This window comes from Mustela putorius, unplaced genomic scaffold, assembly GCF_011764305.1.
Source record: "Mustela putorius furo isolate JIRA1106 unplaced genomic scaffold, ASM1176430v1.1 tig00003896_pilon_pilon_pilon, whole genome shotgun sequence".
Lineage (NCBI taxonomy): Eukaryota > Metazoa > Chordata > Mammalia > Carnivora > Mustelidae > Mustela > Mustela putorius.
The window spans coordinates 15696815-15719205 of NW_025422045.1; the positions used below are offsets into that span (position 1 = coordinate 15696815).

A 22391-nucleotide genomic window follows, 5' to 3' on the forward strand; every position below is an offset into this window, starting at 1 on the left:
GATCCAAGAGAATGGAACAGTCTTCCATCTTTTTGTGTCTTCTTCAGTTTCTTTCATCATCACTAGCCATCAGGGAGATTCAAATTCAAACCACATTGAGATACCACCTTACACCATTTAGAATGGCCAAAATTAGTAAGACAGGAAACAACATATGTTGGAGAAGATGTGGAAAAAGGGGAACCTTCTTACACGTTGGTGGGAATGCAATTTGGTGCAGCCACTTTGGGAAACAGTGTGGAGAGTCCTCAAGAAATTAAAATTAGAACTTCCCAATGACCCTGCCATTGCACCACTGGGTATTTACCCCAAAGATACAGAAGTAGTGAAAAGAAGGGCCATCTGTACCCCAATGTTTTTAGCAGCAATGGCCACAGTCGCCAAACTGTGGAAAGATCCAAGATGCCCTTAAATGGACGAATGGATAAGGAAGATGTGGTCCATATATACTATGGAGTATTATGCCTCCATCAGAAAGGATGAATACCCAACTTTTGTAGCAACATAGAGGGGACTGGAAGAGAGTATGCTGAGAGAAATAAGTCAAGCAGAGAGAGTCAAGTATTATATGGTTTCACTTATTTGTGGAGCATAATAAATAACATGGAGGACATACGGAGATGGAGAGGAGAAGGGAGTTGAGGGAAATTGGAAGGGGAAGTGAACCATAAGAGACTATGGACTCTGAAAAACAATCTGAGGGTTTCGAAGGGGTAGGGGGTAGGAGATTGGGGGAGCCAGGTGGAAGGTATTAAGGAGGGCACGTATTGCATGGAGCACTGGGTATGGGGCAAAAACAATGAATTCTGTTATGCTGAAAAGAAATAAAAAAAAAATGGTCTATGTAAGCAGAGGGATTGAAACCCAAAGACAGAAAAAAAAAAAAAAAAAAGAAATGTTAGAGATCAAAACCATGGTAAGGGCGCCTGGGTGGCTCAGTGGGTTAGGCCACTGCTTTCGGCTCAGGTCATGATCTCAGGGTCCTGGGATCGAGTCCCGCATGGGGTTCTCTGCTCAGCGGGGAGCCTGCTTCCCTTTCTCTCTGCCTGCCTCTCTGTCTACTTGTGATCTCTCTCTGTCAAATAAATAAATAAAATCTTTAAAAAAAAAAAAAAAAAAAAAAAAACCATGGTAAAAGACATGATCGGTGACTTTGATGGGCTCATTAGTAGATGGGACATGGATGAGTTAAGAATCTCTTAACTAGATGATATATCAATAGGATCTTTGACAACTAAAGAACAAAGGAAACAAAAAAATTTAGAAAGAAAATTATGTAAGGACAGTGGGATAACTAAATGTGTGATATATGCATAATTGGAATGCCAAAAAAAAGAGAAAAGTGAAAATGGGACAGAAAAAAATATTTCAAATGATAATGACTGAGAATTTCCCCAAAATTAATGTCAGACACGAAACTCCAGGTTCAGAAAATACAGAGAACATCAATAGGATAAATGTCAAAAGAAATAACACAAAGCATATCATTTTTATTACAGAAGATTAAAGAAAACAAAAATCCTGATAGAAGTCACAGAAAAAAAAACAAAAACCCTTAATTTTTACAAAATCAAATAGTAGAACCATATCCAACTTCTCCTCAGATACCACGCAAGCCAAAGAGAATAGAGTGAAATGAGTAATGTATTGAGAGAGGAAAAAAACCCTAGAACTCTATACTCAAAATTATCCTTTAAAGTAAAGAGGCAATAAAGACTTTCTAATGCAAATAAAAATTGAGAGAATGTATCAGTAGACCTGCCTTGAGAGAAATAATAAAAAGAAGTTCCTTAGAGAGAAGGAAAATAATATATGTCAGAAACTCAGATCTACACAAAGAAAGGAAGAGCACAGAAGAAGGAATAAATTAAGGTAAGATAAAAACTTATTTTCCTTATATTTAATTGTCCTAACAGATAACTGTTTAAACAATAATAGCAATTACATACTCAATTACATATGCCTATGTTTATATATTATGCATGCATATGTGCACATAAATACAAATACATGCTTATATATGCTCACATTAAGTGAACTGAATGATAACAATGATACAAGGAAGACATTAGGATTATTCTGTAATTACAAGGAGCCTACAGTACCCGTGAAGTAGTATAGTTATTTGAAAGTGGACTTGGAATAGTTGGGTATGTACATTGCAAATTCTTAGATAACTTTAAAAAGTTTTAAAAAATTACAAATTGCATACCAAAAAAGTAGAGAAAACAGAATCCTATGAAATGTTCAACTAAAATGACAAAGTAGAAAAAGTGGAAAACAAACATCAGAACTAAGAACAAGGGCAAAAGTTGTAAAACAGTAATGAACATGGTCAATGTTAAACCACCACTCAAATAATCACTTTAAATGTCAATAGTCTAAATGTACCAACTAAAAGAGGTTGTCAGAGTAGATCAGAAAACATGATTCAACTATATATTGTCTATAAGAAGCCCCTTTAAATACAAAGATACACATAGATTTAAAGCAAATGGACATATTTCACTCAACTTATTTCACTCAAGTGAGTGAAATATGTCAAGCAGACAGAGTCAATTATCACGTGGTTTCACTTATCTGTGGAGCATAACAAGTAACATGGAGGACATGGGGAGATGGAGAGGAGAAGGGAGTTGAGGGAAATTGGAAGGGGAGATGAACCATGATAGACTACGGCATCTGAAAAACAATCTGAGGGTTTTGAAAGGGCGGGGGGTGGGAGGTTGGGGGAGCCAGGTGGTGGATATTATGGAGGGCACATATTGCATGGAGCACTGGGTGTGGTGCATAAACAATGAAAAGAAATAAATAAAGACAAAAACAAAAACAAAACAAAACAAAAAAGCAAATGGACAGGGAAAAAAATGACCACAATGATACATATGAAAAGAAAGAGAGATTAGCTCTATTAATTTCAGATAGAGCAGGCATCAAACTAAGGAAAGTTATCACAGATAGGGAAGTGCATTACATAATGACAAAAGGGTCAATTCTCCAAAATTTCATAAAATTATTCATGTGCATACAACTAAAACAGGAAAGACATAAAACTCTCTTTGATTGCAGATAACACAATAGTGTATTAAAAAATCTGAAATAATCAACAAAAAACTCTCCTAAACTAATAACCAATTAGTGAAGTTTGTAAGAGCAATATGGATTGAACTAGATGGATAATGCTAAGTGAAATAAGTCAGTCACAGAAAGACAAATACCACATGATTTCACTCATGTGTGGGATTTAAGAAACAATAAATGAGCAAAGTATATATACGTATATATATATATATTCCCACAAAGAACGTATATATAAGAAATTAAATCCATAAACACATGAAATTAAACCAAATTACCCTTAAATCCTAAACAACCGTGAAGCTTTGAGTTCTAGTCAGTTAGGAAATGCCCAAGGCAGATAGCATGCAAATATTTATATTTTCCCTGAACTCATGAGTAACAAAAAGTACTATTCTCACTTTAAAAAAAAACACAAAACTTCAAGAGTAAAAGGAGAGTTTTTATACGTGATTGAAGTTCTATTGTTATCAGCTTAAAACAAATTGTTGTATCTCTAAGATGTTTTGTTAACCTCATAGTAACCACAAGGCAAAAACCTACAGAAGATACAAAAAAGGGAAAGAGAAGGGAAATAATGCATACCATTATGTTAAATCACCAGTTCACAGAAAAGACAGCAAAAGAGGAAGAAAGGTACAGGGAATTGCAAAACATCCAGAAAACAATAAATAAGATGGCATTATCCTTTAGAATCCTTTCTGCCATTAGTAAGTCCTAAACTATCAATAATTACTGTAAATGTAAATGGATTGAATTCTCCAATCAAAAGATGTAAGTGGTTGAATGACTAAAAAAGCAAGAAACAACTAACTATATGCTGCCTACAAGAGACTAACTTCAGCTCTAAAGACACACACAGTCACAAAGTAAAGGTGCAAAAAAAGATACTCCACACAGATGGAAATCAATAAAGAGCAGAGATAGCTAAACTAAGACAAAGTAGCCTTAAGTCAAAACCTACAACAAAAAGGTCTTTATATATTGATAAAGGAGACTATTCATGAGGAGGCTGTAGCAATCATAAACATATATATTTTTATTATATATACAGGCACTATATACACTATATATATATATATATATATATATATATATATAGTGTTCTATGCTATATATATAGCATAGAACATTATAGCACCTAATATACTAAGCAAATACTAATGGATATGAGAAGTTAATAGGAGGAGTTAATGAGGAGTTAAATAGACAACAATGGAAATATTATAGAGGAATTCAACACCCACTTTCACAATGGACAAATCACTCGATAAAATCAGTTAGGATACTCCAGATATGAATAATACTTTGGACCAAATAGACCTCAACAGACATATACAGAACATTCGTCAGAGCAACAGAACACAAATTCTCAAGTACACATGAACATTCTCCAGGATAGATCATATGTTAGGCCACAGAACAACTCTCAACAAATTTTAAAAGATAAAAATCATACCAAATATCGTTTTGACAATAATTATCTGGACTAGAAATCAATTAGCATGAGAAAAACTAAGGAAATTGTAAAAATGTAGAATTTAAACAATATAATCCTGACCAGTTTCTATACAAAGCTTAGGAGTACTTTTTCTACCTCTATAAAAAAAATGCCATTGGAATCTTAATCGACATTACATCAAATTTATAGTTGCCTTTTGATAGTATGAACATTTAAACAATACTAATTCTTCTAATCCATGAATATGGAATACCTTTCCATTTATTTATTTTCTTTTTTTTTTTCACCATCAATGTCTTAATAGTTTACTTTGGAAAAACTTGTTCCCAAGTATTATATCATATTTGATGTTATTATAAATGGGATTGATTTTATTCATTCTTTTCAGAAAATATGTTGTTAGTGTATAGAAATAATACTGATTTTTCTATATTTTGTATTCTGTAACTAAACTGAATTTATTCATTTTTCTGGTATTTTGGATGAGTCCTTAGGATTTGAGGAATGGGCAGTTGCCCAAATTTGGCCTATTGGTCATAATTTTCCAACTCCTAATCTAGAATAACATTTTTAAGCTTTTCTTATTTTGTTCACAGCTCATCATGGTCCTGTATTACTTATGTCCAGTTAGAATCCAAAATGATTAAAGAAAAAATAGTTACATGAGGATATTTACTTATTCATTCATTCAATACATTTTTAGTGTTGCATAATAAATTTTGGAATAAGTAACAGATAAACATCTTGAATAAGAAAGAATCATGAATGCTTATGAGTACTCCCCCCTTGGATAAAGCCTTTTGCTTGTTCAAAAAAAAATATTGAACATATGGCTCAACTCTCCCACTCTGTAAGTGACAGCATCTCCAATAATTGTTGAAGATTTCTCACTCGTCCCAACTAGTAAATCTAAGTAGGATCACATTTCAACATTTCCTGTTCTAAATGGTTCTTATTTTCCATCCATCCAGCATATTATCCTGCCTAATATATAGGAGATATTCTAACACCTACCTTCTTTTTTTAACACTCATCACCAAGTAACTCTTCTGATTTTTTTTTAATTTTTTTTTTACTCTTGGGGAAATTAATATGCCTCACAGATCTGATTCCCAGGAGAAACCAATAAAAGGCTAGTTATTAGAGATCTGAGAAACATCAATGGGTCAGTAACATCTACTACTAATAATTATCTGTATTCTCACTGGGAAGAAACATATATTTTTGTCTTGGAGATGATTATACTACAAAGCACAATTCAAAACTACTGAGTTCCTACAAATGTGGCTACACACCTTGGAACAGAACAGGTAGGTAAAAAAATGCTCCCAATATTGAGCAATACTACAGTAAACTCTCTCTTCTTTTACTCCCTTTCCACTTTCTCTTTCTTTTCCATTTGTACACATTCTGTCACTAGTTATTCCAATCTCTTTAACACCATTCTTACTATTGTAATAATGAAATTATATTACAACCATAAAAGGAGCTATTTCTGAAGGAATTAACATTCATGATGTCTCTTTGGTGGGCTGTTATCTCAAGGATCTTGTATCCCTCAGCACTTTCTTCACCATCTTGTGTGATACTCCACATTTCCCACTGTGAGGACCAAATATGGTAAATCTGTCTTGTCCACTCCATGCCTGCTCATGCCCCTACCAAACTACACAAATGGAAATGATACTTTCCCCTCATAAAGGGAATGTTGGGATAAGTCGTTTCCCTCAATTTGGCATATTTGATAAAACATTTGATGATGTTAGCCAATGACTAAGTCAAGAATTAGGGGGAATGGGGCACCTGGGTGGCTCACTGGGTTAAAGCCTCTGCCTTTGGCTTGGGTCCTGATCCCAGGGTCCTGGGATCGAGCCCCACATCAGGCTCTCTGCTCAGTAGGGAGCCTGCTTCCTCCTCTCTCTCTGCCTGCCTCTCTGCCTACTTGTGATCTGTTTGTCAAATAAATAAATAAAATCTTAAAAAAAGAATTAGAGGGAGAATGGTAAGAATAAATATGAGTTAATAGAACTAGTGTCCATCAGTTCTGAAAAGGACCTCTATTACAGGCAAGTTAAGATGGCTAAGAGTACAGATTAAATGGAAAATTCATGAATATGGTGCAACAGTGACAGGACACTGATACAATGAGTTTTGGACAGCTTGGAAACCTGGTGTATCATTATTAAACCAAGATTACAAAATCTCTCTCAATCCTAGCAAAGCACAGAGAAGCTGTTTTTCTGAGTCTTCTGACACTCTTTTTTGGGGGTTTGGAGAGTCACTAACTTAAAGTGTATCATAATTCTCCCAGTGATTTGTTGCAAACACAAGTATTGTAAACTATGTTTCAGAGGACAAAGCCTTTTCATTTTCTGTAAGCATTTCTCTCAGATTCAATAGTATTTCACTCATTGCTGACTATTCTATGAGTGATTAATGTCTGAGATTTCACAGAAATGAAGTAAAGAATAATCAGAGAATATATTCTGCTAGAATATGCATATACAGATGTGATTAAATTTGAATATTCAAATTATGGTTGACTATTCATGACACAAAATGTGTTTTCTTGAATATAAATAGAAAAGACTAAAGAAGCACAATGAGAAAGTTAAAGAGGCTCTCTATCAGGAAGTGTTACTCTTTGCTCTTAATTCCTCCATGTTTCAAGTGATGTTTCCTTCTCTCTCTAATATAACTTCTGATTATCTCATTTGTCCTATTATTTATCTTCCTTTCACCAGCCCTCTCTGAATGTTTCCCAGCTTCACATTTGGCATTTGCAACATAGTTCCCACAAAATCATTGATGGGCAAGCAACATATCAATGTTCAGTTCCCATATTTCTCAATTCTTCCTTATTTTCTACCTTCAGAATACTCCATTGTTTTCTCTACTGATTGAGCCAATGGGTACAACAAATGACTCTGTGGTATCTGAATTTGTATTGATTGGACTTTCAAATTCATGGGAGATGCATCGTTTTCTTTTTTGGTTCTTCGCTATGTTCTACATGGGGATTATCCTGGGAAACCTCTTCATTGTATTCACAGTAACTATTGACTCTCATTTACACACCCCTATGTACTTCCTATTGGCCAACCTCTCTCTACTTGATCTAGGTTTGTCTTCTACCACGGTCCCCAAAATGATCTCTGATCTTTTCACTGACTGTAACATCATTTCTTTTCCAAAATGTATGATACAGATATTTTTTATTCATGTCATGGGTGGAGTTGAGATGGTGCTGCTCATAGCCATGGCATATGACCGGTACACTGCAATCTGTAAGCCTCTCCACTACCTGACAATCATGAGTCCAAAAACATGTGTTTCCTTTGTAGTGGCTGCCTGGATAGTGGGGATAATCCATGCCGTATCTCAGTTTGTTTTTGTCATTAACTTGCCCTTCTGTGGCCCTAACGAAGTAGATAGTTTTTACTGTGATTTTCCTCGGGTCATGAAACTTGCTTGTGTAGACACTTACAAGCTAGAGTTTGTAATCATTGCTAACAGTGGGTTTATATCCATGGCTACCTTCTTCTCTTTAATTATATCCTATATCTTCATTTTGGTAACTGTCTGGAAACGTTCTTCAGGGGACTTGTCCAAAGCATTTGTCACACTGTCAGCTCACATCACTGTAGTGATTTTGTTTTTTATGCCATGTATGTTTCTCTACGTGTGGCCTTTCCCTACAACATCGCTGGATAAGTACTTGTTCATTGTTGACTTTGCTATCACCCCTGTCTTGAATCCCACCATCTATACATTAAGAAACAAAGACATGAGAGTGGCCATGAGAAGACTGGGCAAATGGATTGTGGGTCCTAGTGGGATCTCATAATGAATGCAGCAGATCCACATACAATATGCTTCAGGATCACCAAGAATACTGCAGTTCACATGACTGCCATCATTACTATGTAAGAACTACTATTTGGAGAAATAGTTCAACAAAGGTCTACCTATAGAAATTGACTGAGTCAGAGCTGACTTTATTTTATTTACCACAGAAAATAAACGGACTTCACCTACTTCCATCATGAAGAGTTATGAGAATAGAAAACTGAGCTGATTTGTAGGAATAAACTTAACATTGAAATACCATTTTCTGGATGACATTTTCTGGGAACTAATAATTGTGTTTATTCTCAATTATAAATGAATACCTCAAATGATAAATATATCTCATTGTAAACTTATGGACTTAATATATAAAATGTGACTTTGAGTCAATCAAAATCAATAAATTCTATTTTTTAATTCCTAATTCAATTTTAGTTTAACTTAGAAAAGAACAAAATTAACTATGTGTTACTTATATTTAGCCCCCAAACACAAACTTGACTTTGTCAGTTTAAGATGCTATTTTAGTTTTGTGTTTAGATTTGAGTGATTAGGGGTGCCTGAGTGGCTCAGTGGGTTAAAGTTTCTGCCTTCGGCTCAGGTCATGATCCCAGGGTCTTGGGATCGAGCCCCGCATCGGGCTCTCTGCTCGGCAGGGAGCCTGCTTTCCCCTCTCTCTCTCTGCCTGCCTCTCTGCCTAGTTGTGATCTCTGTCTGTCAAATAAATAAATAAAATCTTTAAAAAAATTATATTTGAGTGATTATAAGTAGAAAGAGAATTTTCCTTAACACTGTCAATACTTTAGATAAATACAAACCAGAGCTTTTTGCACTTTTGTCTACCTTTGTATTATTCTATATTTCTAGTCATTCCAATATTGAATCACCTGGTTTATTTTTTTAAAAAAAGTATAAAAATAATAGCTATTTCAAAGGAGAATAGTCATCCTGGGATGTGCAATTAGAGGTCCTGGATTTCTTGAATATGGTTTCTTGGTCAAATAAAACATTCCCCAAGAGTTTATATATCTAAGTTTGATAGTCTTAGATAAATGTCAAGCCAAAAATGGTAAGGCATATTCGATTTAAATTGTTTCTACATTTGTAATAAATTCTTTATTAAAGCTAACATTTAACATTTTCATTTATTTGTTTCTACTGCTCTCTAAATAAAATATGCTCAATTAACAAAACTAATGTCTATGTATTTTGTCCAGTGTGTTTCTAGGAACTTTTCCAGTAACATTTCTGCTACCTCCATGTAAATTAACCATTAATACCTCTTTTAACATCAGGCACCTGGGTGGCTTAGTCGGTTAAGCATCTGCCTTCAGCTCAGGTCATGATCCTAGGGTCCTGGGATCTAGCCCTGCATCTGGCTCCCACTCAGCTGGAAGTCTGCTTCTCCTCCCTTTGCCTGCTGCTCCTCCTGCCCCTGCTCATGCATGTGCTCAGGCTCGCTCTCTCTGTCAAATAAATAAAATCTTAAAAATAAATTACTTCTTTTAACACTTTGGTATTCATCTGGATGGGAAGTTCTTCTTCACTTGATCATTGCTAACCACTCCTATCTTTCAAATATTTCACTGGATTCTCACTGGGCTTTTCCTCCTACTCTTTGGTAAATTCCTTCCCAGTAGCGGTTCACTGGGGTTCTCTCAATCAGCTCCATCACCAAACTCAAAGTTCCTAATAATTGTATTTTTGTCCTTTTCTCACTCCATATTCTATCCCTTAGGGACAAACATTCCCTTGGCTTTAATTACCATATCATCTAAGGGCTTTTATTCTTAAGCCAATGTAGTATTTTTTGAGTTCCTACTTCATAAATTTGTCTACTGACTTGATGATTCAAGGGCATCTCCCATTCAGCAGATCTGAAACTAAACTCATCTCATCCTTGAACCTGTTAGTCTTTCAGGTCCCTAGTCACAATAAGTAGTGCTAATATTTACCCAGTTCTTCAATGTAAAATCTAGGAGTAATAATGGACTCCTCCCTTCCTGAATCCCTAATATTCATTAAATCTGCAAATGCCATTAATTCCAACTTCTAAACAGCTCTTAAGTATGCCCTCTGTTCTCTTCTAAATATCAAATATTGTATAAGACTTCACATGTCATTTTTCAAATAGAATATTAAGTCACCTATGTGACTTCCAACTTCAATTCTTGTTTGCCTTCATTCTCATTATCTACATTCAGAATGAGAGTTTGTTTTGTTGTTGTTGGTGGTTTGTTGTTGTTGTTGTTGTTGTTTTGAGAGACAGAGCATGGGTGCACACACATATGCACAGGGAAGAATAGCAGAGGGAGAGAGAGAGAGAGAAAATCTCAAGCAAGCTCCATGCTCAGCTTGGAGCCCAACATGGGTCTTGATCTCATGACCCTGAGATCATAACCTGAGCTGAAATTAAGAGTCCAACACTTAATCAAATGAGCTACCCAGACATCTCAGATTTTATTTAAATATAAATATAAGCATGTGATCCTTCTATTTAAGACCCCCTCACATACTTGCCACTACTCTTAAATTAAAATACAAACTTTTTTTCAAGATTAATCAGGCAACACAAGACCTGGCCCTCATCAACCCCTCCAGCCTCAGAGGACAACATGCTCTTGCCCTACAACTCCAGAGGCAATTTGGTTTTCTTTTGCTTGCCTGAAAAAATTATTATTTCTTATCTTAAGGTTTGCACTGGCCAACTATTCTTTCTGAAACATTTGTCTTTTATGCTTTATTCATTCTTTAAATTTTGTGTTTTATCAAGAAATGCTTTCCAGAACCTGAGTCCAAGAGAGCTCCTTACATTGTATATTATTACAGCATTCCCTAGTATCATTTCTGTAACACTAGACATACTCATAATTTCTTATTTGTTGTATGTCTTCCTCATTACATTTTAAACTCCATGTGAGGAAAGTCTGTGTCAATCATGTTTACTGCTATCACATCTGTATAATAGTACAGAAAATCTTTGATGAATATTTATCATTAAATAAATGAATAAAATCAACAAAGAGTTTAAAAAGAGCAGTGTTGAATAATTTGTTGATTAATATATGGGCTTTCTTTTTAACTTTTATTTTATATATTTTTTTAAGATTTATTTATTTTAGAGAGAGAGTGAGAGTGAGCAGAGAGCAGAGGGGCAGAAGGAGAGGAAGAGCTTCCTCAAGCACACTTCCTGCTGAGCATGGAGCCCAACATGGAGCCAGAGATTCCATCTCAGGACCCATGAGATAATGACCTTATCCAAAATCAAGAGTCAGCCACTTAACTGACTGAGCCACCCAGGCACCCTTCTTTACTTTCATTTTAGATAGAGAGCTACATCAAGCTGCAACAATTAACACAGAGGTTCTGGTACCCTTCACTGACATTTCCTCATGGGAAAACCTGTAAAAGTATAGCTCAATACTACAACCAGAATACTGATGTTACCACAGCCAAGATGCAGAATATTTCTATCAGCACAAGGTTCCCTTCTGCTTTCCTTTTATACCCACATACACTTCATCCTGCCCCTCCTTCCCTGACCCCTGGGAAGTGCTAACCTGTTCCCTATTTTTATCATCTTGTCATTTCAAAAATATTACATATATGGAATCAAAGAGTAACTTTTGGGGATTGGCTTTTTTCTCAGCATAATTCCCTTTAGATTCTTTTCACTTGTTGAAGGACAACTGGGTTGTTTCTAGTTTGAGGTTATAATGAGTAAAGTAGCTACAAACATTAGAGTGCAGGCTTTTACATTTTCATTTCTCTGGAACAAATACCCAGGAGTAAAACTGCTGGATCATATACTCAGTTTCGGTTTTTGGGTTTTTTTTCTTAATAAACTGCCAAACTGTTTCCCAGAATGGCTGTAGCATTTTACCCTCTTACCAGCTATGCAAGACAGACCCAATTTCACTGTATCTTCACCAGCATGTGCTGTGTCACTATTTTTTTTTTTTAATTTAGCTATTCTGATAGGTGTGACAAGATCACTCATTGTGGTTTTACTTTTCATTTCACTTACAACTAATGATGTTGAACATCTTTTCATGTGTTTATTTGTCATCTGTACATCCTCTTCAGGGAAAAAAGGTCTCTTCACATCTTTTGTCCATTTTCTAATCAGATTGTTTTAAATGCTGTGTTCTTGGAAATCTTTATATATTCTGAATACTAGTCCTTTATCAGATACATGTGTGGCAAAATGTTCTTCCTCTCTGTAATTTGTCTCTTTATCTTCCAAACAAGGTTTTTCCCAGAGTAAAAGTTTTTAATTTTGATGAAGTCCAATTTCTCATCTCAGTGTTTACATCTACCAATTGTTTCTCCATTTAGTTTGAAATCTTTAAAACTTTCCAGTTTGAAATCTTTCCAGTTCTTGCTATAAGAATGATCTTTTAATTGCAATTAGGACACATGCATGTTATTTAATGAGACTCTGAGTCTTGTTTAAATCTTCTGTTTTAACTCACTTTTTGTGATACCGCTCTTGCAGGGGGAAGGGGACACAGTCTCACCATTACCAGTGAAGGTAGAAGTCCAGGGGTACACTTGTTACAGGTAGGTGGAAGTGGGAGTTCCAGGGCCCAACACAGTCCTCACTGACCCTGCAAAGGGGGTGGCCTCACTCCCATGTGGCAATAGTGGAAGTCTCAACTCTCTTTTAGAACCTCCTCAGATACAACCCAGCAGGGAGAAGGGAAGTGCCTCAGTACTGCTGAGGGGGATGTAAGTCCAGGCTCTCACACATTCTCTAATAAACATGGGGTATTTGGGGGCCTTCTTATAAGCAGGCAGAAATGAAAGTCCCAGACTCCTGCCCAGCCTTCTCTGACACCAGCCTGGTAAAGAGAACACAGAGAGTGCCCTGTTACAGCCCTGTGAGGGTATCAGTCTAGATGACCACTAGGTCTTTGCTGATGTAGGTAAACGTAGGGCCACAGCTTGTTCTGTGCTAATTGGCTGAAGTAGAACAGTTATTGTCTAAAACTTTTCTACCTTACTATGTTTCCCTTTTCCTGGGTCCTGGCTTGGTGAGAACAGGCTTTTATTGGGACTTTTAAAAACTCTGCCCACCAGCATTTCCCAGTTACCTCCTTCTTCAGCTCCAAGTGTGTGTGTGGTAGGGAGGAAGTAGACTTGCATTAGAGAATGAAAACAACTGCTTTCCAGCTGCTCACTGTAGTCCATGGACCCTTGTTCATTAGGCCTTTAGGCCTTTCACTGGTGGTCTATATTGGCACATCTTCTCCTGGGAGATGTGGGACTGTGTCTGCTTGCTCTTACCATCAGCCTCTGTGCTGTCAGCAAGCAGCACCTGCACCTGGTACTCTAGCATGTAACCTTCTGCACATGAAGTGCTCCAGCTCCTCCAGCTCCTGGGAGGAAGAGGCTGATAGTGCAGAGGTGTTCCCCATCCCTCCAGCTCAGTGACCTGGGTTGAAATCAGGTTCCTGCTCTGGCTGCCTTTAGCCCCAGTCCAGCAGTGTGGGAAGGGGGATAGAAAGGGGAAGGGGAGAGCAGGTCCCAGAGAGCCACCTCCTGCCCCAAATTCCCTCCCCACTGCCCTATTAGCTTCCTTTTATATTTGCTTAGTCATAGAATTAAAGTACCTAATCCCATTTTCTTTGCCTTTTCTCAATTCATTTTCTGTATCTCTTTGTCAATTCTCTGCAGTGAAATCTACTGATAAGTTTCTTTTTGCTGGCTTCAGCCAGTTTAAATCTTGAGCCAGTTTTAGTTGGGACAGACTGTAAATCAGTGGACTTAATCCTCTCTAATACTTTAAGGTCTCATCAATTCTGCATTAACAGACCCTGATCCTCTGTTAGCTCAGCAGCTTTCTTTGTTGCCAAGCAAACCCAGGATCCATGCCCCAGGGGATCACTCACAAATCACAGTGTGCCCTTGGCTGGAGAATTTCCTAGGGCTTTATTTCTGCCTAGATTCTCCCTCATTCATCTTAATATACTATTCTGCCTGGTATCCAGTTGGCCATTTAGAATACAGGCACATCAGGACAGAAGTACATTGACATGATAGAATGATTTATGGGGCTGTGGAGTATTCCCTGCCTTGCAATAGCCAGTGAGGCAGGGAGCTAACAAGAAACTTTCCTCCAATCTTGGAGTAGCTGTGCTTCTTCCAAGCAATTAAATTATCTTACTTCATCATATATATACCAACTCATGTCACTGACCATGCATTTCTATTTATTTTTAAATATTTCTGCCTGCATTATTCTCCAGCTTGTATCCTTGCTTACACATTTTGAAATGTCAATGCTTTTCAAAAATTAATTTGACACTAACCATGATTCTGAAGCTATTCTAAAGAATTATGATTTTCCATTGGTTCTCAAAAAGAGAACATAAAATACAACTCTAAGCAAACACAGCTCAAAGATAGACACTTGACACTTTTGGACCCCATGAGAGCCTACAGATCAGATTCTTTTTATCTACATATCAAATATAGATAAAGCCTTACTTCTTTACAGAAACAGTTGTTTCAGTTGTTTTCAGTTGTTTCAGTACCTTGTCATAGGTCTTAAGAATGAGCATCTCCCTAAAGGTAAATATGATCTTCTTACAAACACTCAAAATAACCTGTATTTTTCCTCTTTTGTGTTTGTATCTGTTTTCCACTGATCTCTTCAGAAATTAATCCAATAATGTACAAATTTTAGTTCTATCTAGTCAACTCAGGAAAAATAAAGGTTAAATGCATTCAAGAAGACTTTCATCTTCTAAACTCCACAAAGTTTGGGACTGCAGGTAAACCTACAAAGGTAAACATTTGCTATAACTGATAATAGGAAAGTGATCTATTTATTACCCTCCTGTCAGTTGTAAGAATTATCTTTACATATTGGGGGTTTTACATCTACATCTTCAAGTCTGGTCCTAGAAGTGGTGGTATGTCTGTCCACTCAGGATATGTTTTCACACCCCCAGCCCCTCATCTCAGTGCATCTAAGCATTTCATCCCAAAGATCAGGGAATTTTTTTAAAGTTTTTATTTATTTATTTGAGAGCAAGAGAGTGAGAGACAGTATGAGAGGGGAGAAGGACAGAGGGAGAAACAGAGTTCCTGTGGAGCTGGGAGCCTGATGCAGAACTCGATTCCGGGACTCCGGGATCATGACATGAGTTAAAGGCAGTCACTCAACCAACTAAGCCACCCAGGCATCCCGATACATAGGGATATTTTTACACAAACCAACATACTGCATCAAATCTTCCCTCTTCCCCTCTGTTGCGTTACCAGGCAATTTCTTTTTCATTATTTCTCTCAGGGAGAAACCAATGCGACTCAAAGATTTTGTCCCCCAGGAGAAACTAATAATGGGCTTGGCATTGGCCTTCTCTGAGACAACAGTAGGTCATTCTCCTGTGCATCTAATTAGCTTATTTCCTATTTTGAAGAATCCTATATAGCTTTGTCTTTGAGGGAAGATTATGTACAGAAAATAAGACTGAGTTCTCTGAATTTCTGTTCTTCCAAAAATGTAAATCCTGTGGCTGAACAGGCAGGTAGGAAAGTTTTTTTAATTATAAAACTGCACTTGTCATGGTTGTGTCCCTCTCTCACTCTCCCTTAACTCCGCTTCAGTATCTGTTCCTCTGTAAAATATTAGTGTCAGAAGTTTTCTTGTTTTGAAAATATTTTTGTCCTGTTATTCTATGTCATCACTCATTTATTTTCAAATTTCAATCATTGCATTGTCTTATCAAATCAATTCTACACACACAAACACAGAGACAGACACATGCACACCATTTGATATGTTCAATTTGTGAAGGTTTTTCAAGATTCAGGTGTATCTGATTTTTGTGCTCTCCAAATTATTTTAAACTTTTCTTTTCATTGTGTAAAACAGACATCTGGCTTCAGCTATTCATGCCTTTTTGAGAATCAAATTCTGTTTTAAACAAAAGTAAGGAAGTCTCAATCCCCCACCTCCAGGATTCTGGTGTGATTCCCTCTCCTTCAGTATTACTTTCCTCCATATTTGAAGGAATCATCCAATGCCTAGACTGAGAGGCTATTCTCAGAGTCAGAAAGCTTCTGGCCCCATGCCAGGGGATGGTACAGGTACAGAGGAGCTGATAGCTATAAGTTCTGAGATGGAACTGTTTAAGGATTGACCAGGCTGTGTGATGAAACAGGAAAGAGGGTTAAGAAGAGCAATTTCCTATGTCAAGGAAAAAAAAAAAAAAGTCTTTCAGGAAGGGAAGGCCAATTTTATTTTATTTTATTTTATTTTTTAAAGATTTTGTTTATTTATCTAACAGAGAGAGAGACACAGCGAGAGAGGGAACCACAAGCAGGGGAGCAGCAGATGAAGAGGGAGAAGTAGGTTCCTTGCTGAGTAGGGAGCCCAATGTGGGGCTCCATCCCAGGATACTAGGATCATGACCAGAGCTGAAGGCAGACACTTAACAACCAAGCCACCCAGGTGCCCCAGAAGGCCAATTTTATTTTAAATAAATAAAAACTCAGGCTTGAATAGGGCACTTCCAAATAGGTTAAAGTGATCCTTTCAAATATAAATAATTCTAGATTTTTCATGACTCTATTTAAGCAGGTATAGAACATTACTGAGGAAGACCCCTGGACTGGATATTAGGCTGACTTCTGACTCTGGCTCTGTGAATATATCACTGGGAATGCACTGTCTAGCCATTTGAATGAAGTAACTGAACAAGATTCTCTTGAATTTCTTTCCCACTTCTATACAAATCTATAATTCTGATTGTCTTATTTGTTTAATATGTTTCTATATTTTCTATTTAAAGATGGGTCTCCCCAGGCCCTCAGTGACTGAAAAATATTGTATCTCCAGCAGGAATGATACCAAACTAGATGGAGTCTTGGCTTCTGAACTCCTGAGAGCCTCACAAAGTCACCAGGGTTTTCTATAAAGGCAGAGAAACAAGTGCATGATCTTTTTCTCCCTCAGATCATGTGAATTTCCCCATCAATGATATATACTAATTCCAGATGTTTGTAGTAAAAAGGGCAGAAATCTCTTCACTCAGTTAAACACTCAGTTTTTATGTACATAGAACAGGATTATACCAGGAAATACAAGCTTAGCAGAAGATATTATTAAATCAAATTCTCTATGTATTTGTGAGGGCTACTGATTTGTTTCTTCTATGAATAATTTAGTACCTATTTCTAGGAAATTCATTCATCACTTATTTCCTAGGCTTTTCTATGTGCCAGCCACTGTTTGAGGCAGGTGATGCAGTGTTGGACAAAGCAGAAAGGGTCCTATATCAAAAACTTTAATATTTATTTATGAAAATCTATAAATATTAGAATGAAGGTAAGTAAAATAGTGCCTGGAGGCTGAACGGATGCTTTTGATCAGTTACTTCCTAATTTTTTTAGAGGTGATTCACCTGTCAGTTCACTGAGGCATCATGTTCAACCACTCTATTCTACCAAACCCCATTGCTGCACCCATGATTCATATGCTTAAAATCTTAACTTGTCTTTATCTCAGTGGTTATTTTCCCTTAGTTGACTATTACTTTCCATCCTTCCAGTCAAAATATACCTAAAACAGTGAATGGAAACCCAAGTAAATTTCATACCCAAGTGTTTGTAATTTAAACTATGGCGGGTACCTAAGCAAAGATGTGCCATGTTCTACCAATGCCTTTTTTTGATCATCATTTTATCCTCCCTATTTGGTGTCTAGGAATTTATTTCTTCCCCTCACCCTCCTTTTATTTTCTTACACACTTTCCCATTGGTCTTCATTCTTCCCATTTATTTATGTGTTTTTTCCCTGCCTATCCTTTACATGCTACTGACTCTGACTCCACGACTTTGAATATACTTAGTTCCATAGTTTGCATTGTGATCGTCCATATTATAATAATTAAAGTTCACAAATAGATTATATGTTATAAATGGAAGTTTAGAAACTTTAGGATAAAAGGTTAATGTAATGTTGGATTTTCCTGTTACAAAAATAATCACTCAAACTCCAGTACAAACAGCATTTCAGCATACAAACCCAAAAGTAACACATAAAAAACAGACTTCAAAAATGTATTAACTGTTATTATGTTAATTGTTATTATTCTATACTCATTTGTAATTTTTGTTTAATTTTATTATTCTTGATTATATTTTCAAATGTCTATTTTTTTGTTAAATTTTTTTTGTATGCTTATGTATACTCTTCTAATTTTCTAGGCATCAATACGTATTATTTTTAATTTTTATTATTTTCTACCTAAATTCCTTGAGTTTAATTTGTACATCAATTTCTAACTTCTTAAGTTGCCTGATTACTCCATGTACTTGACTAAATAAGAGCAATTTAATGCAATAGACAGCCTCTGAGTGCAGCTTTAGTCATACTACCAACCCATACTCTGGGTTCCCATTATTTCTAAGTAATTTACTATCAATTAAATAAAAGATCTGTCAATAATAAATTTAAATTATCAACATTTAACACATTGTGTGAGGCACTCCTCAAAGTTAATTCCTTCTCTCATTTCTTTCAGGTCACTTCAGAGTCTTCCCTTCCTTGTGATTCAATGGACAAAGTAAATGGCTCTGTGGTAACTGAGTTTTTGTTACTTGGACTTGCACAATCCTTGGGAATGCAGGTTTTCCTTTTCCTTTTCTTCTCTTTGTTCTATGTGGGGATTATCTTGGGAAACCTCTTCATTATGTTAACAGTAATTTTGGATTCTCACTTACATTCCCCCATGTATATCCTGCTGGCCAACCTATCACTCATTGACCTAGGCCTTTCATCCACCACAGTTCCTAGGATGATCTCTGATCTTTTCAGTGATTGCAAAATCATTTCCTTCCACAACTGCATGATACAAATGTTCTTTATTCATGTCATGGGAGGAGTTGAGATGGTACTGCTCATAGCCATGGCATATGACAGGTACACAGCAATTTGCAAGCCTCTCCACTATCTAACTACTATGAATCCCAAAATGTGCATGCTTTTGATAATGGCTGCTTGGATCATTGGGGTGATTCATGCTGTGTCTCAGTTTGTTTTTGTCATAAATTTACCTTTCTGTGGCCCTAATAATGTGGGGAGCTTTTATTGTGATTTTCCTAGAGTTATTAAACTTGCATGCATGGACACTTACAGACTAGAATTTGTGGTCACTGCCAACAGTGGCTTCATCTCTATGGGCACCTTCTTTTTCTTAATTATATCATACATATTTATTCTGATAACTGTCAGACAACATTCTTCAAAAGATTTATCCAAAGCATTCATTACTCTGTCAGCTCACATCACTGTAGTGGTTTTATTTTTCACTCCATGCATGTTTCTCTATGTGTGGCCTTTCCCTACCAAATCAATGGATACATTTTTTGCCATTGTGGACTTCGTCATCACTCCTGTATTAAATCCTGCCATCTATACTTTAAGGAACAGAGATATGAAGGTGGCAATGAGAAGGCTGAGCCGACAAGTTGTAAGTTCTAGGGAGATGCCATAACAGACTTCATTGGTAAGACCACAAGATGAATGTCATGGACTTTCAGGACCCTTGTAATCACCATGAACACTATGGATTATGTATAATTTCATTACTGCCTTTAAAAAAACTGAGAACTCTACATAAAAAGAGGTATTAGAACTTCACTTTCAAGTAGAGCTGCAGTAATTTCTGTTAAGTATGAAAAATAAAGTGTTATATATTCCTACCTATCTATAAAATTAAGTTGCAATTTCATCAATGACCATACTCAATTTTCATGTAACTGTTTTTTATTTCCATATAAATACATATATGCATATATGGTTAAGTTTTATTTATCAGTATCTTCATACTGATTATAAGCATCACTAGGAATCAATTAATATTTCTTGTGGAAATTATGTGCATCCAATGGATAAAATAGGAGTTTATACAAATTAGAAGCCATTAAAAATCAAGAAACAATTCTCATCCTAATTATATGTTGTTAGATAAATAGGCAGACAACTCTCTGCTATAACTCTTAAGATTTGTTTTCAGTGTTTGTCAATGTATTTTGTACAATGTTACTTTGTTTTTTATTTTTTTTTTAATTTTTTAACATTTTACTTTAATTTTATTTCTTCGGTGTTCCAAGATACATTGTTTATGTACCACACCCAGTGCTCCATGCAATACATGCCCTCCTTAATACTCACCACCAGGCTCATCCATCTCCCCACTCTCCTCCCCTCCAAAACCCCATTTGTTTCTCAGAGTCCACAGTCTCTCATGGTTCATCTCCCCCCGCAATTTACCCCAATTCACTTTTCTATTCCTTTTCCTAGTGTCCTCTATGTTATACCCTATGCTCCACAAGTAAGTGAAACCATATGATAATTGATGTTCTCTGCCTAACTTATTTCACTCAGCATAATCTCCTCCAGTCCTGTCCACATTGATACAAAAGTTGGGTATTCATCTTTTCTGATGGCTGTATAATATTCCATTGTATATATGTACCATATTTTCTTTATCTGTTCATCTTTTACAGTGTTACTCTAGAAATAGACTCTACTATTTTGCATTATGCAAAATTTGTCTATGTTCCATTTTTTTCAACAGTGAATTTCCATTGTCCTTGCAGTCTTCCTCAATGCATTTTTTGAATCACCCTAAAAGAGTATCTACAAGTATTTCTAGGATCTTACTACCTAAAGAAAGGTCCCAACTCAGATCTCACTTTATTTAAGGTATCTGTACTTAAGTTAGAGTGCTTAGGATAAAAAGATGATTAACATCTTTACTTTTACTTTACTTTCCCAGGTAAAACATGGGAAGTCTGATAGGTCAAACAGCACAATTGATAAATCACTTGGATGTATCCCTAAGACTGATTTAAGAAATATTAATTGTGATGACCCAGCTCAGTTGTATATGCTGCATTGTAAGTAAAGCTGCTCAATAAAATGGTAAATAAAATAAATGAGACTTTTTACTATTGTTTAAGGTATTTTTTCCTTCATTTTATCTAAAAGTGGTAATAAATGCTATAAGCCATCTTCTTTGTATAATATCTAAAGCATTATTATTTATTGTTTCCTTAATCCATCTGGATTTTAACATTCACAACATTATCTTTGGTTTCACTATGATTCTTTTAAAGTCACCTTTAACAGAGAGGGGCATCTTGGTGGCTCAACTGGTTAAGCTTCTGCCTTTGGCTCAGGTCATGATCCCAGTGTCCTGGAATCTCACTTCAGAGCCCCATGTCAGACTCCCTGCTAAGCAGGGAGCCTGCTTCTCCTCACATCCCACTCCCTGCTCCTGCTCTCTCTTTAAATATATAATTTAAATTTTTAAAAAGTCACTTTTACGGAGAAAGACAAATACCATATGATTTCACCGATAGGTGGAATCTCAAACAAAAAAAACCAGACTCTTAAATACAGAAAAAACCTGATGGTTGCCACATGGCAGATGGGAGGGGGGATGGGAGAAATAGATACAGGGGATTCAGAGGTACAAACATCCAGTTATAATGTAAATAAACAACAGAAATGAAAAGTACAGCATATGGAATAAAGTCAATAATATTGTAATAATGTTGTATGATGACAGATGATGAATACACTTACTGTGCTGAGCACTGAGTAATGTACAGAATTGTTAAATCAATGTGTTATACACTTGAAAGTAACATCACTGTAAGTCAATTATCTTTCAATATGAAGAGAATAAAGGGAAACATAGATATAAGGAAATAAAGCTTAATTTGCGCAGGAAAAAAAATCACCTTTAGATTCATAGAAGTACTAGAAACACCTAAGGAAGCCAAGAAATTGTGACAAAAGCCCTGACTCACAAAGATTCTGTGTATATCCTTGCAGGAAAACCTGTGAAACCATATGACTTAGGCTCAGTACTCAAACCTCAGGCTGGCTATTTCCAGATCTCCTCACCTGTCTCTGGTCACTCACAGATGGCTCTTAACCAAGTGATTTCCTAAAGAGGACCAATCAGACACACTT

At 36.2% G+C, this 22391-nt stretch overlaps 2 protein-coding genes across 2 annotated transcripts; both read left to right on the forward strand.

Annotated features, from left to right (window-relative positions):
• Positions 1-7448: 7448 nt before the first annotated feature.
• Positions 7449-8387, forward strand: LOC101677689 (olfactory receptor 4F6-like). Its single transcript, XM_004782102.1, has one exon. The coding sequence runs from the start codon at positions 7449-7451 to the stop codon at positions 8385-8387; it is 939 nt and encodes a 312-aa protein (XP_004782159.1).
• Positions 8388-18930: 10543 nt separating this feature from the next.
• Positions 18931-19899, forward strand: LOC101677987 (olfactory receptor 4F6-like). The gene has a single exon (XM_004782103.2). It carries the CDS (start codon positions 18961-18963, stop codon positions 19897-19899), a length of 939 nt encoding a protein of 312 aa, XP_004782160.1. The 5' UTR covers positions 18931-18960.
• The last annotated feature ends 2492 nt before the right edge of the window (positions 19900-22391 follow it).